At 48.9% G+C, this 16224-nt stretch overlaps 1 protein-coding gene across 2 annotated transcripts in view; it reads left to right on the forward strand.

Annotated features, from left to right (window-relative positions):
* NRG2 (neuregulin 2) overlaps window positions 1-16224 on the forward strand; it is an 81107-nt gene that overhangs the window by 12194 nt on the left and 52689 nt on the right. For both annotated transcript variants that reach the window (XM_056502499.1, XM_056502500.1), the window contains exon 2: window positions 14130-14301. In XM_056502499.1, coding sequence (XP_056358474.1) covers window positions 14130-14301 — 172 coding nt within the window. The remainder of the gene's footprint in view (window positions 1-14129; window positions 14302-16224) is intronic.

Genomic DNA, 16224 nt, shown 5'->3' on the forward strand with positions numbered 1-16224 from the left:
TCCATGAGAGAATGCAGAAGACTTCCCCACTGGGAAGAATTCAGGAGCAGTAAGTGATACTTGCTGCATTAAGTGGGGTTCTTGTCTTGCAAGGAGCGTGGTCAGACCCAGCATCTCAGCCTGGTGGTCCTCCCTGGCTGCTTTCTGTGCCTGTCACGAGGCCCCATGTGTCACTGGGCCTCCCCCTGCTCCTCACTGTTGGAGCTGCCCTGCTAACAGAGTTGGCTGCTTGAGGACTCATCAGGGCTGAAATGATTTGTTTCTCAGCCATTTATTGCAAACGAACCATTGGAAGGCTTTCAAAAGCCATCTTCTCTTGACCTAAGTTCAGCTGAATGTTTTAGCAGCATCAGCTTTACATAACACGCCAGTAGAGGGGAATTCTGGGGGAATAAAGTTTATGTTGATAAACAATCCTTGCTGACCAGGATCTCCCTCTCAGAGTTGTGTGGTTATTCAGAGGATCACTGGGAATTACAAACCAGCTGCCCCAGAAAAAATGAGATGACTTGCGTGTTTACTCCGAATATCTGATAAAATCCCAAAATACCCTATGACAGCAGGTAATCCTTTGCCAAATTTAGATTTCAGTGAAGTGTCTTGATAGAGCCCTAGCACCCCAAATTAATTCCAGTTGGTGAGGACAGGAGAGCATCACATGGGCTGAGGACTGGGTGGGGAGGACCATGAACAATGGATTAGGATAAACAGCAGTGTGTCGAATTGTCAGGGGGGTGAAGGAGAGCGCAGCCTTGGGAGCTCAGCCGTGCCAGGCGCTGCCCTCCGTGGTGACTGCACAGAGTTAACCTCTGGAAGGTCTCCTTGGGAACTGCAGCAAGCCCAGGGAGTCCCTGAGGGCTCTTATGAACTGGGATCTATCCATTGTGAGTTACCTGGGAATGTTTTTTCAGAATGTCCTTCAAGGGTGTGATCTTGTCTGAGGTGTCCATTCAGCTTTTGTTCGTGCTCACAAAGACGCTCCCAGTTAATTAGCTGATATTTTGTCCAGGCATTTATTTACCACCAAATTACAAAGGGAGGGGCACAACTTGAAAAATGAGGTGAGAAGCATAATGGGGTAGGCTGTGCTCGACTGTGATGTTCCATCTTCATGATCCCCTGGCTTAGGGTGAGACTTGGGTAATTGCTGGTGTGGGTCCTTGCTGAAAAGCACCATTAGAAAAGCAGATCTGGGATGGATCCTTCCTCTATGTGTGCAGGGGTCCTGTAACTGCAAAATCTGGGATGAATTCTTCCTCTGTACGTGTACAGAGGTCCTGCAACTACAAACAGCATTGTTTAGGTGAGCAGAAAGGATTTCTTCCCATGGTGTTTCAGGCTTGACCATTAGCAGGGATGAGCAGGGCAGGAGGATGACCAGCAGTCACCGTCGTGGGGTGTGAGTGGAAGCTCAGCTTCTACATCCTGCAGCCAGAGGCAAGATGAGCCCAAAGCAGCACTGAAGTGTCTCTGAGCTGTGTGGACAGTGGAGCTCCCAATGCTCCATCCCAAACAGGCAGAAAATGAGAAAAGCAGCGCCAGTGTTCCGGTGTCTGCCTGAGAGGTGATTCAGGCTCTCTGGATTTCACGGAGACAAGGCTGCTGGGAGCTCTTCAGTGATGTGGGAGGTACTCAGCATCTCCAGAAATGAAAGGAGGATGAGACTGGGGCCTTGGAGTGATAGTCAAGGCTTTCAAGATAATGGATTTTGTGAAAGAAAAGAAAAAAAAATCATCAAAGGAAGGACAAAGAGGAGTGATTTTGGTTATCTGTGGCTGGTGGCATGGGCAAGGAGAAGGGAACAGAAAGAAGGGGTAGTGTAAAGGACAGGACAGAAGGAGAGATGGATTACATCTTTGGAATGATGGAACATCTCTTTTGCTCCTGGAGACCAGAAGAGCCTCACAGCTCTCAGAAGCTGCCAGTGTGACTGGGCTCCCCATCACCTGCTGAGCAGGGCCCTGTATTGACCTTTCTGCCAGGGACCCTGGGCCTGTTTCCAGAGGGAATCCCCTGCTGCCCGTGGTTGGGATTGTGAGGTGGGGCTCAGCTGTGTCCTAGAAGCCATCCAGGTCCTGGGGCACCCTGTGGGATGCAGTGTGGATGTGCAGTACAGCTTGGCTGTTCTGGATCCTGGTCAGTTGGATGGATGTTGCAGACCCCCCCTGGGGCAGGGATGTGATCTGCTCAATTTCTGAGATGTTCTTCCAAGGTTATTCTTGTCATCCTGTGATTTGTTGTCCCCCTGAACCCTGTCTTTGGGCCTTTCTAGGTTAGTTCTGTAGACCCAAAGGTCTCTCCAGGCTTTTCCAGGGCAGCTTGTTGGCACTACTGTACCTTCTACAGATCCATCAGAAACAAAGTCACATGCATGGGGTACTCAGACTGAGCATTTCCTACAAAAATGTTCTTCAGAAGAGGAGATCCCACTCCTTCCATCAGGTTTTCATCATGTTCTCAGGCCTCTGTAAATTCCTTTTTTGATTCTCGGTGGTTGCATTCCTCTGCATGGAGCTGCTCAAGGGTGGCTTGGGGAGATGTGCACAGGGGAGTAGTGGGAGTGCAGAAGTGAAGGAGCAGCTCTGCAGGAATTTCTCTTTAGCAAAGGGTCTGAGTGAGATCCTTCTTACCTCTCCAGCTCCACTGCCTCACTTCTCCTTTGTCACTCCTGCAGGGAGATGAGAATCACCCCAGCTTACAGCACAGGATGAAACCTGCACTGTGCCATGTCTCTTCCCAGGTCTTCCTTGGATCCCAAACTCCTTCTGCTTTTGTCACTGCTTCTCAGGACTGGCATTTGTGGTGGCATCCAGAGGTCCTGGCTGCAGCATTGTTCTCCTTGTGCTATTCACAGCACAGAGTCACAAGAGCCAGTCCCTGCCCCAAATATATTGAGTGGGATCTTTGAGAGAGGAAATGGAAGCACAGAGAAGGGATGTGAATTGTCCCACTTTACGCAACATTTCTGGGATAAAACCCAGCACTATTAATAGCTTTTTGCTCAACAACCATCTTTTGTTCAGAACTCTGGTTTTCACCTTAAGTTGTTTGTGTTGTGCAGGATCTGCTGCCCAGTTTGGCGAAATTTCCCATTTTGTGACCTAAAGCTGGACATGAAGCAGGTCAATAAACTCATGTCCAGTTTGAACTCGGAATAATTTCCCTGCTTGGGCCATCACCATGCTGCCTGTTGTCTCCTCTTTGCCCACATTTTGCTGCTGCATCGTTGGTCCTTGTTTTTAGTCACTTGTGTTCTGCAATAGCTCCTAGGAAATTACACCTTCCTGTGCTGCTCTTCCCTAAATCCCTCCGTGAAGTAGCTGGACAGTCAGCAAGGGTTGGCTCTCATCACAAAGTCAAATTTGCTTTACCTTCCTTCTCATTTGTTGCCTATGAATATTCTATAAAGTGATCTTTCTGCCAGAGAAATGTTTGTGGAAACAGAAACTGTTGATTAAATTTTAACAAAGAGTCACAGGAAGCAAATTTTAAAATTGCAACTGTATGTTTGTGATAATAAGAGCTCTGTCATTGCTGTCAGGGACTAGAATTGATGCAGGCCACAAAATCTCTTCATCCAACCAAAATGAGCCAGAGTTTCTTGATTTCTTTTTTTTTTTCAAACACAAGCCGCAAACTGTTCATGAGCAATTTACAAGCCAAAAATTAGCCAGGATGGCTTTCCAGAGAATAGTTCTGAAGAATATCGCAATAAGCAATATTCAAATATAAAAACGAGGGAAAATAAGGATAAAAAAATTAATCAGGAAGAGCTGACATCCTGGAGACTCCTGGCAGCTGTAAATCAGCTTGGTTGGGGGACATTTCAGTGGAAGCCACCCATCGCTGTGCTCCAGTGGGGGTCTGGAGCTGCTCAGAACAATGCTGGGAAGCCGCACTCTGGACAAGGCAGGAGACACGCTGTGTTAGTGTCTCCACTGGGCAGTGCCCAGAGTCCCAGTCAGAATTTACAGCTCCGTTTGTGCCTGCCTGCAGCCCAGGGACGAGGGTGGCCCTTCTCCCTCGGCTGGGCTGGGGGATCTCTGCCTGCACAGGGCTCAGCCTCTGGGCTGGGATCAGATGCAGCAGTGGCACAAACCCAGGGTGAACATGTTATAGCACATTCTGGTAATTCCATCCACGCTCGGTGGGGCTTGGGCTCATGGAAAAGCTGTCTCAGGGATGATCTTTAGTTTCTTTCCTGTGCTTGGATGAAAACCAGACCTGCGGTCACTTCTGGTACCAGTGCTTTAAAGCCTTTCTTCAACCAACAGCAAAACTTTTAATCTTTCTAATATAACATTACAGAGAACAAACAAGTCTCTAATGCAAGCCCTGGGGTCTCTTGTGGGGAGATCCCGATAAAAACAGGGCTTTCTGTTTTGGAAATACCCTCTGGTGGATTTGTCTCTCACCAGAGACAATGGTGAACTTTCAAAGTAGGCAGAGACATGGGAAAAAATATTGTAATTAAGACTGCAAGTGGTTGGCTTTTGTCACGGAATTCTAGAGAATATTATTTTATAGGTTAAAAATTAAACATCTCCACCTCAGTGTTAGAGGCTTCTTACTGAATTTATTTACCCAGATATTAAAGTGCTTTCTTCTGTGAATCCCTGCTTTGTGTGGTGTTTCACCTGGTTGTGTGTGAAACATCAGGGTGTTCTTTGGCCCAAAACTTCCTGGGAAGTCGAAATAGCAAAAAAAATTTTGCCACCTGGGCTGTCGCATCTGACCTTCACTTGACCTCTGCCTGCCCTGGATTAACATCTTGTAACCGATCCTAAGTTTCTCTTGTTTTTCCCTGCTTGCTGAAGTTAAGCATGTTTAACAACACTCCTTAAAGCTGCCTCTCACAGGGAAGTCTGCTGGGGCAGGGAAGGAGGGGGATTCTCTGCTGGGATGGGGCTGGTGTGGGCTGGGGTGACGGGTCCCTCTGCACTGAGGTGTTCTGTGGTTCTGCCCTTCCTGACCTCAGATCTCACACCTCATTAGTTAACCCCCTCTGGAGTCCTCATTCTGTGTGAATATGATGTATTGAGAGGGGAGGGAGGGATCTCCAGGAGTGCAGTGCTGCCTGAGTGCTGCCTGGTCCCTGCCTTGTGCACTGGCTGTGATGGGCACAGGGCTGGGCAGGGAGGGACAGGTTTGTGTGGAAAATTTGAGAGATCTGAGCATGGTCACTGTCTGCAGTGGACCATGTCCTGATTTACCTGAAACACTTGGTGTGTTTGGGGCTGTGCTGTACCCACACATTGCAGTGGGTCCTGTTTTTGCAGGTTTTCCTGAGTCATAGAATCATCACAGAACCATAGAATAGTTTGGGTTGGAAGGGACCTTAAAGCTCATCTCATTCCAACCCCTGCCATGGGCAGGGACACCTTACACTGTCCCAGGATGCTCCAAGCCCCATCCAACTGGCCTTGGACACTTCTAGGGATGCAGGGACAGCCACAGCTTCTCTGGGAAACCTGTGCCAGAGCCTCACCACCCTCACAGGGAAGAATTTCTCCCTGCAATGCTCCACCAGCCCATGATGTTCTATCTGCTGTCCTCCCATCCTTGGGAGAGCCCAGGTGGTGCAGGCAGTCCCTATTAGAGGAATTTCAGCTCCCCTCTAACTGTGCTGTTCTCCCCTATTATTTTAAAACAACAGTCCTGTGATTCATAAAGCTGTAAAACATCCAGTAGGGTTTTTTTCTTTTCATCCCTTTCTAGAACCAATGACATTCCACTAATAGTCATTTGCATCTGCAAATTCTTCTCTGTAATCTGAAAGCTTTTAGCCTTTAGCTTTGCAGTGACATAAGGGGTCTATATATGGTTTCATGTACAGATTTCATAATAAACATTTAATGAAACAAAGGTTTTTTCTTCAAACCTAGATTGTTTTGTCTCCTGGGGTGAGTTTTTCAATCACTTTCCTTTGGTGATTGAAAGATGATGGATGCCACCCGGGTCTTTACCAGGGTTCTAGGGCAAGTAATTTGTGCTTAGTGCTCAGTGACTGGAACAAAGGATTAATGTATTTTAAAGTTTTGGATGCTTGGGGTAATTTCTTTGTTGACTGGGTCTGGGCTGGCAGTCCACAGAGCATGGGTGGGCAGTTTTTCTAGCTGATTGTGAAGATAGAGATAAAGCTATATTTTATGAATTGCTGTTTCCAAGGTCATCTGGAAATTGAGCAGTTCATAAAACATATCTTTGTTCAAAGATATATTTGATTATATAAAATATGATCCCAGAATCAATTGGGTACAAACAAGATGTTGCCTTTAGGGTTGAAAACACATTGTTAGAGGCATGAAGAGCAGAAATTGTCGCTGCTGTCTTTGTGTGGCTATTGTTTTTGGTCTTAATAGGAACAGAATGAATGACATTTTTCCACCAGACCACTTATGCTCAACTATACCTCCAGGACAACTTCCTGGCCAAAAATATTCAAAACAAACAAACACAATAGCAATTCTACTCCAATTACATTGTTTGCAAACCAGCTAGTGTTCATAGAGTACTAGGTTTGGCAAATCCAAGCACTTCAGCCCCTGGTTCTTAATATTGGATATTTGCATGTGCATTTCTTGGAGCTGTTGTGCTCTTCAGGTGAGTGTTTGTGTAGCCACATGCATGGGCAGCGTTGTGACAAAAGCACAGCCCAGTTGTCTGAACAGTTTGGGTATTGGGAAAACATCCTTGCCCAGTGGCCAGATGCTCATTGATTCAATGGAGCTGAGATTTCAGCCTCGGGCTCTGGACCAAATCATACACCAATTTCAAAACTTTCACTGGAAAGAAGAATAACGGGATTTTTAAGTGTGGGAAAGACAGAGGAGGAGGAATTTATCAGTTGCTCTTAAATATAAGTAGAGCCAGGATTTTTAAGAGGAGAGTGAAATTTCTGGCTTAGTAGCACTTCTTCATAGAATCATAGAATCATTAAGGCTGGAAAAGACAGAAGGCTACAGGAACTTAGTTAATGGAAAAGAAACTTGTGTGTTAGGGAAGGTATGGGACATGTAGGGAGGAATAATGCATTTATTCTGTTTTCAGCAAAGTGCTTTCCATGCTTCATTCCAACCCCATATCCACAGATCTCAGATGCTTTTCAGCATCTTCACACATCTGTGTCCTTCCCATTAGTGTCTGTTCTGGGTGGGTGTCCTCAGCAGACCCTCCAGGGCCTGGAGGAAGGAGTGGCTCCTGCCTTGGCACACCTGGGTCCCCAGTGCCAGAGTGGGACCTCTCCCAGGAACAGAGATGAGCCTCTGACTCCCGCTGGCATAGCTGTGGGAGAGGCAGCCAGGACATCTCCCATGTCCTTGGAGAGCTTTGGGTTATTAACCCTTGCTGTTCTCTGCAGTTCCACAGGCAGACCCTCGGACAGTGCAGGTGAGGTGTAAATGTCCCAGGTGAGCCACATGGTCTAGGGCTGGCTCCCACCTGGAGTCCCTGCCCTCTGAGGGTGGTGAGACCCTGGCACAGGCTGTCAGAAAAGCTGTGGCTGTTCCTGGATCCCTGGAAGTGTCCAAGGCCAGGTTGGATGGGGCTTGAAGCCACCTGGGACAGTGGAAGGTGTCCCTGCCCTTCCTGGGGGTTGGAATGAGATGGTCTCCAAGGTCCCTCCCAACCCAAGCCATGCCATGGTTCCATGATTCCATGATCTCTGCTCATGGAGGAACACGGCTTTATGTTAATTAAAGGGTCAAACAGTGGTTACAGCAAAATTCTGTCCCTTGGACATTCTAATTTGTCACTGTTGTTTACCTGCCATGTACCCCTGCTCAGCACACCAGGATCTGAGACAGTGGCCACAAAGACTGCCTTGGGAATGTCTGACCATGCTTTGGCATAAACTGAAACATAAGTTGCCTGAAGTACAAAGCACATTAAAGATGTTATATTATGTTTAACACTCTGGTTTGGAGCCTGTAGTTACCCACTGGGGCTGTGGGGGACGGGTCAGTGTCACACCGAGGTTCTCTCCGCAGGCTCTGGGCTGTGTGTGGTCTCTGGACGTTGTGTCCACCCAGGCAACAAAGCCAGGGCTGTTCTAGAGCTTCACTCAAATCCAGCCCTGGTACCTCCAGGGGTGTTGGAGGGTCACAGACTGCCAGGAGCCCTGACACCGCCCCGGGGAGCTGAGTCCCCTCAGCACTGAACAGCCTGCTGGGGGCACAGCAGGACTGCCCTTTGCCCTCTCCATAAAAACCTCGACAAAAGGACAAACACCCAGCGTGCTGTGAGGCTCTTCTCCAGCACATCCCATGTTTCCATTCCTTCTGGCAGGAGGCAGATTTCCTCAGAGTAGGTCCCCTTCTTTGGCAGGTTGGCATTTGAAGCCAGCATTAAACAAAGTCCAGGGGATCAGGAGCTGCTGCTGCTGCTGAGCTTCAGGTTTGTCTCCTCATCAACCATAGGCCAAATTAAACCCAAGGCCAAGGAGCATCACCTCTGGTTAAAACAGTGGAGCCTGTGGGACTGCATCAGGCAAGAAGTGAGTTGTATCACAGTGGGGAGTGTGCTGACCCCCAAGAGATGTCTGGTGTCCCAACCTGCATGGTGATGTGCCATGAACACATGTTCTTAGTTTGCAGTAGAGGTGACAGAAATGGGAAAAATTCCTTTCAGTTAGGAGCTGCTACCTTGGAAAATGCTTGTGATTGTATTTGGAGCAAGTCGAGGCTGCAAAACAATTCCTATGGAAAGATGAATACTGTAATTTTCCATGTCAGAGAATATTGAAATACTCCTGTCTGAGGCACTCTATGTAAGAGGGATGGTCTGTGCAGGCAGTGGGATTTTGAACAGCAGTGTGGTGGGGACTCTCCAGAAGGGGCTGAGGGAGCAGCAGCCTTTGAGACCTGGCTGGGGCAGGTATCATGCCTGCAGATCTTGTCCTCCAGTGAGGAAGCCTCAAGGACTGTGCCTGGAGCATCCTTTGGGTGTGTGGGGAGAGCTGGGAGCTCAGACCCACGGAGACACTGCTGGGTCTGCAGCTTCTCCAGCCCAGCACAACCAGTGGAAGCCCTGGCACCAGTGTGGAAAGGCTGTCCTGAGCCCAGTGGCTTGGGCAGGCTCACAAACACAGCTCCTTCCCAAGAGATCACCTGTGCACCTTCCTTCCCTCCCCGCTGTGGCACAGGAGGGGTGTCCTGACCTGAGGACATCTGGGTGGGGGCCGTCTCTGGAAAGCCATCCCTAGGATATGTCAAGGGATATGTCACAGGATCACCTGTGGGTTTGTAGGTCTTAATTCTCCTTGCATCTCATCCATTCCTATGAGAAAGCATTTTTCAGCTTCCCTTTTCTGTGCCCAAGGGAATTCCAGCTCAGTTGCCTTCTTCCTCAGCTGCTCACAGACAGAAGGATCCCATCCTCCCAGGTCTCCAGATCCACCTACCTAAACACTTTGCACCTTCACGTGCCAGGCAGTGTGGGGGAGCTCCATGGCTCACCTGGAGCCCTGGGAGCAGGCCAGGATGAGAAGTCCCATCTCCTGGTGACACCAGTTCCCCAGAGACCCCAGATGTGTCTGGAGATCCCAGATGTGTCTGTGTGGAGCATCTCCACAGCTCAGGGAGCAGTGCCTGTGGCTGGTATTGCTGGCTTTTCCAGAGTCATGGAGCACCTTTCCCACGGTGACTGCTCCTGCTTTTTGCTGCCCAGGGGTTGTTTATGTAGGATGCTCTGTGGGTGGGATGTGGTTTTGTCACCACTCCATTGTTGGACTCTGTTTGGGCACTCTGCCCGAGGATGATTAATGATGTTTTGAGTTGAGGCTCTGAGGTGCTTGCAGGCATACTGCAGGTACCAGAAGTAAAAGAGGTGTTGTTATCATCAAGGTACTTCAGTGTTATATCAAGTGTAATCAGAAGTGAATTAATTAAAGCAATGTGTACATGTAAGTCCTTTTATGGAGGATGTTCAAACAATTCATACCGTGTAGTTTGGAGCTCAGCGTTTCAGACTTTTGTAACCCTCTCCTCTCTGTGAGAAGGCAGCAGATGCCAGGGCTGCTCTCACAGGACAAACCTCTCCTGCAAAGGTCAAACATGGCTCTTAAAACAAGTTAGGAAATTGTGTGCATTTGTCAAGGCTTTTTCAGGGTTAATTTTTACAGCTCTAACAACGAGTGTAGGATGGGATCTAATGGTTGCTTGGGTTTCATCTGACCTTGGAGTGAGCAAAAATCTACAGAAAATTTGTATTTATTGTTGGTCTCTGCTCTACCAGGATTAAACTTCATCTTTGCAGCACGACATACCCTTGACATGGTTGTTGCTCAGAAAAATTGCCTGGAAATACATCTGGCTATTCTGTCCATCACCTCAGGCATTGTGAGGCTGGTGCTGCTTCACCCCACGGAAAGGAGACACAAATTTGGAGGGAGGAGGGGTTGACAGAATGGCAAGGTGACCAGCCATACAGATCCTAAGCTGCTGCTTCAGTCTGACAAGCAGAGCCCAAACCCTTCTCTGTTTTGGTGAACTTGGCTGCAGTGGGGGCTGAGCTGGGGGTGTTGCCAGTCCAGCTGTGGAGGAGAGCACAGCTGGCAGGGCTGCTCCATGGGAACCAGCTCAGCCTGCTCCAGGGTGATGGGTGACTTGGGCCACATATTGCCCAGCTATTTTGATATGTGTGAAGCTAGTGAGTTTGTTTCTCCAGAATGCTGGAAAAAGTATCAAACAAGGAGGAGATTAAAATGACCCCAAATTCTCAGAGCACTAAGAGAGGGGGCACTTAAATCCATCCTCTGATCATTTTGAACTAAAGTCATGGTTTCCTGTGATTTGGACAGGGCAGAGATGGGAAATGGGTCAAAAACTGAAAACATACCTAAATGTGAAACTTTGACATATTCCAGTATTAGCACTCTGTGTGCTGCTCTGGTCTCTCAAGCTACTTTAGTTTACTGCTGGAGAAGGTTGAAAGGTGATTCAGTCATAGTTTAAAAGTACCTAAAAAGGGAAGGGGTTTCTGGTTGCTAGATGGGATTCAAATTTACCAGAGAAAGGCAGAGATCTCTTGGCTAGAAGCCAAAGTTAGAGAAGTTCAGACTATGAATAAGAGCTGCAGTTTAAACTTTTTATGAGTAAAAGCCAGAGGAAAGTCTTTGTCTGGAATTAAGCAGAGTCATCAGCAGTGAATGGCTCTAAATGAAGATTTCTGTGTTTTTCTGAAAGCTGCAGGAATTATGAAGTGAGGCTTTCCAGCCCAGAGGAGCCCTTCCCAGAGACCAAGGCCAGGCTTCTCTTTTGCCCAGAGCAAGGCTCTGGATGCTGTTTCCAAGGCTTGGGGCTCTGCCTGCTCTTCCCACGCTGCTGTCCAAGCACAAGCCCTGCTGCAGTGCAGCAGAAAGGGCACAGATGTGTCAGGGAGCACAGCTCTGCCTCTTTGTGCACAGCCCTTTTCCCAGACACAGTCCAGAATATTTTGGGTTTGGATTCCCTTTCACTGCTCTGTCTGATTCAGCTGGGGAATTGCAGTCCATGGAGCCCATGAAGTGTGGCCTGCAGCTGAATAAGCTGTCTCTTTCCCTCCTGTAGTGAGACACCAAAAACATGTAGACTGGGATGGAAAGATGTTCTCCTCCCTTTTTCTGGGCAGAACTCTCTGCTGGAGGGGTGGGATGCTGTGTGTGTGTGCCAGCTCTTTGGTTTTTTGGATCTGCCTGCTTAGTCCTGTAATCATCACTGGTGGCATGTGCAGAGTTTTAGGTGAGACATGACCCGTGTAGGTGGGGAGATCATGGAAGGTTCCTTGCTTGTTCTTGTCCCTCTTCTTCCACAGGCTGCATGTTTCTGGGGTTTTTTGGTGGAGAGGGGCAGGGCTGACACCCCTTTCTCCCAGCAGTTTGCAGTTTCTCTTCCACTCAGGGTGAGGGTAGTACATAGAACTATGGAAGGGAGACAAGAAGAGAACATTCTTTCACTCTCCAGGACTCAGTTGTTATATCAGTTTTAACACCAGTTTACATCTTACTACTGGTTCTAGCTTAAAAAATATCCGAATTCTTCACGCCTGTGGCTTCTCTGAAATGAGACAAGAGTTGTCCTTTCAGTGACTGGTATTTCAGTCCGAATTAACCCATATTCTGCCTGCTTCATAATTCTGCAGACCACCAGGCTGGAAATAAAATGAAGCAGATGCAGCCATGCCAAGGTCAGGACCTTCCCTGTATTTAAGGTGTATGGATGATGTTGGCATGGGACAGGGTGACCTCGGGGTACAATAGGAGCTAACTGACACACACATCCAGACAGAATAAATATTTGAGAGTCTATTTCTCTATTCCCCAAAATGACCCCTATAAAAGCAAGGTCCTGTTTACCTTCCTGGCTCTCCATGCAGTGTTCTGAGAAGAGACCAGCTCTCTTCTCCCTTCCCTGCCTTCCAGCTCTTCTGGGCAACCCATTTCCAGGCAAGGATCAGGGATATGGGCTTCCAAAACCCATGACATCTAGAATTTTCACAGAAGTCCTAAAATTTGGTGAAAGCTGAGATCATTTCTGGTCAAAAGTCTCTGTTTGTGCCAAAGCACAGTGACCCCTGTCCTTTTAGAATCATGGAATGGTTTGGGTTGAATCAACCTTAAAAAACTTTAAAGCTGATCTAATCCTCACCCCCTGCCATGGGCAGGGACACCTTCCACTATCCCAGGGTGCTCCAAGCCTCATCCAACCTGGCCTTGGACACTTCCAGGGATCCAGGGACAGCCACATGCTCTGGGAAAGCTTTGCAAGGTCTGATGTGCCTGGGACCAGCCCTGCCACAGTCCTGGGCTTGCCTTTCAGTCACTGTGAGTTTTGTTTGGCTAATTCCTGTTACTCTGAACTGCCCCGTTTCTGCCCATGCTGGGATCCTTTTGATTAAGGACAATTTGGCTTCTCATTCCCATGGGGAATATGAGAGTCCTGAGAGCTTCCTGCCACAGAAGCATCTCCTGATGATTGCTGTGCTTTTTATTATTTCATGTAGGATCCCTTTTGGTGAGAAAGGTCTTTAAATACTATCAACCTACACTAACTTAGCCTGGCATGAAGAACTAGAAGAGACATACAAAGGTCTGTAAAACAGTGATGAAACCCATCCAGTCTCTCTGCCTTTGAGTGCTCTGCCATTTCACAAGAAAGCAATTAGGTGGTTTGTGCATGTTAGAAAGAGGAAATTCCCTCTCTGTAACACATCTCAGACAAGGGGAAACCATTGGTACCAATATTCTTAAGGCAAAACCAGCAAGTTGCTTTTCCTTTTTTAAGGTTAACACTGAGAAAGAAAAAGGGAGCTACAAGAGTACAGAGCTGTCAGCTGAAAGAAAAATTGCAAGCCTGCTAATCCTTTCTTGTCAGGTTTAATATGAAGCCTGGCAGAGATTGATAAGAAGTGTCTCCCTCTCTGTCTGATGTTCCAGGTGCATGGTAAAAATCACCTCTCTGAAACACCCACATGCAGAGCCAGGCTCCAGGCTGGAGAGGCTGCTGGCCAGCCTGACACTGCTGGCATAAAACCATCTGAAATACCTATTCTTTCACTTCTTCAGCCTGAAGAGGGGCTGTCCCTCCCCTTCTCACCCCTTACACACGCAGATTTTTCTTGCAGCCCCTCTCAGTGGCTGCTGCTCTGCTGATGTTGAGCTGAACAAGGTCTGTGCAGCAGAGATGGAGCCTCTGGGGCACAGGGTCCTGCTCCCTGCTCCCCTCTGCTCCACCTGCAGGAGAACATCCTGCTGGGGCTACTGGGGCTGTGGGATTGGCAGCACGCCCGTGCAGCCACAGAGGTCATGTAGGTGTTGGTGATCTGCACAGCCATGGCAAGGAGCAGGGCAGAAATAGTGTCTGAAGAGACTGAGCTCCTGTGGTGGAGAGCCTGGAGAGCTCAGCAAACCTCTGCAGGGACAGGAGACACAGGGGTCCTGCCTGCCAGGGGCTCCCTCTGTTCCCCATGTGGATGTTTCTGACTCCATTTCTGACTCCATGCTCTTTCCCTGTGTGCTGTTTTCCCTCTCCATCATAGCAGTGGAGCAGGCATGAGAGCAGGAGCTTGGCCCAGGGAAGGGGGCTTGGGGGGCTCCTGCACGGCTCTGAAAGGGGTTTCAGAGGTTTCACAGTGTCCCCTTTCTCTTTCCATAGCTGTTCCTCCCAAACTGAAGAAACTGAAAAGCCCAAATGTTCATGTGGGTGAGAAGATTTCCCTGAAATGTGAGGCGACTGCTGGAAACCCTCAGCCATCCTACAAGTGGTTTAAAGATGGGAAAGAGCTGAAGAAGAGCAAAGACATCCGGATCAAGTATGGGAATGGGAAGTAAGTATGGCACAGGTGCTCTGCCTCTGCTCCCCCTGTGATGGGGACCCCTGGCTGGAGGTGCTGCTGTGCCCCCCAAATCACTGAGAGCTCCCCAAGATCCCCAGTGTGCCCAGAGAGGAGTGGGCAGAGGAGCAGGGCATGCACAGGGAGGATGCTGGGTTGGTAGATGGGCTGCCCTGGGGTCAGGGAGGGGTTGGGTACCTGAGACAGGCGTGTGTGGTGTGGGCAGACAAGGCTTTCCCCCAGCTTGCCTGGGGTGGCTCCTGCTCTGTGATTAGGGGGTGGATGCAGAAGGTCCCCAAACCCAGCTGTGGCCCCATCACTCAGCAGCAGGGCTGTGGGAGGAAATGGTTTTTTCCCTCCTGAATTTGGGTGGGCACAGAAGCATCTAAGGCCACTGAAAAATCACAGAATGACAAATTAGGGCTGGAAGGGACCTCTGGAGATCATCCAGTCCAACCCCCCTGCCAAGGCAGGGTCACCTGGAGCAGGTGACACAGGAACCTGTCCAGGTGGGGTTGGAATGTCTCCAGAGAGGGAGACTCCACACCCTCCCTGGGCAGCTGTGCAGTGTTCTGCCACCCTCAGTGTAAAGAAGTTCTTCCTCATGTTGAGCTGGAATTTGTTGTGTTTTCCTTTGTGGCCATTGCTCCTTGTCCTGTCTCTGGACACCACTGAAAGAGTCTGGCACCATCCTCTGACACCCCTTGGAGATATTTATATGCATAGTTGAGATCACTTCTCAATCTTCTCTTCTCTGGAGCAGGGCTGAGATGCAGGATCACAACACTGATCAGGGGTCACAGTCACCTGCACAGACCTTGTCTTGTGCAAATCCTTTCATCTGTCCACCCAGGGCAAGCTCCCTCTCATCTGTCCCCAAGTCCCCACCCGGCAAAGCTCTGAGGTGGCTCTCAGTGACTGTCACCTCATTCAGGCAGTGCTAAAACACCTGGAGAAAAGCCCCAGTGACCAAGCTAAGGGGTCCTCACTGGGCTGGATTTAAATGAATCCATGCTGATATTTCTCAAGGCCCAATATTTATATATGATATATCTTAAAATTATTCCACAATCATGACTCTGCTTCCATTTACACATCCTGACTTAGACAGCAACAGTCAGCTTGCAACTGCCTGACCTCTTGGAAAATTTGATACTAATTCTTTGCTAACATACCTTCTGTGTGTGTGAATTAAAGCTCATTATGGACTTGATAAAGTAGCTTTTAAAATTAAAAGCCACTACAAATCAGTTAGAAAAATCAGTCAGGACTTGAATGGGGCGTTGCCAATTGCTCCAATTTTATTTCAGTCCTGTTGGGTTTGGTTCCAGAGTCACACCCAGGATGGCTGACCTCCTTTGTGATAATTCCAGGACTTGTGGCTGTTTTGGGATGAGGCAGTGAGGTGGTCAGTGGGGCAGGATAAATGGGTGCTCAGGAAGGGCAGGGTGGGCTGGCAGGCAGCAGGGACAGGGCAGAGCTGTCCTGCCTCACTCCTCTGCTGCCCTCATTGTTTGTCCTGGCCCTTGGCTGTGGGTGCTGGGCTGGGATGCCCTGGAGAAGTGTCTGCAGCAGCTCTGCAGCCAGGTGTGGCAGTCCTGCCTGTGCAGCCCTGTGGGCTGATGGGGATGTTGGGGAGCAAATTCCCTCAGAGACAGAGAGCAGCCAGCCCCAGAGCAGACACCCAGCTTGGCATCCTCCCACAGCACTCCCTGCTGTGCTCCCAGTTATCCCAGTCCAGCCTGGCCTCCTGGCACCCCGTGTCCAGCATGACAGGATGGCCTCCCACCCCCAGCCATGCAGGGGCACACACAGTCCTTGGGCCAGGTACAGAAACAAATGGAAGGAGGTTGGTCCCCTTTCCTCAGGACACTGCTGTCAAGTCAGAATTTTGCATTTACCAGTTTCCATGGCAAC

This window comes from Oenanthe melanoleuca, chromosome 13 (assembly GCF_029582105.1).
Source record: "Oenanthe melanoleuca isolate GR-GAL-2019-014 chromosome 13, OMel1.0, whole genome shotgun sequence".
Lineage (NCBI taxonomy): Eukaryota > Metazoa > Chordata > Aves > Passeriformes > Muscicapidae > Oenanthe > Oenanthe melanoleuca.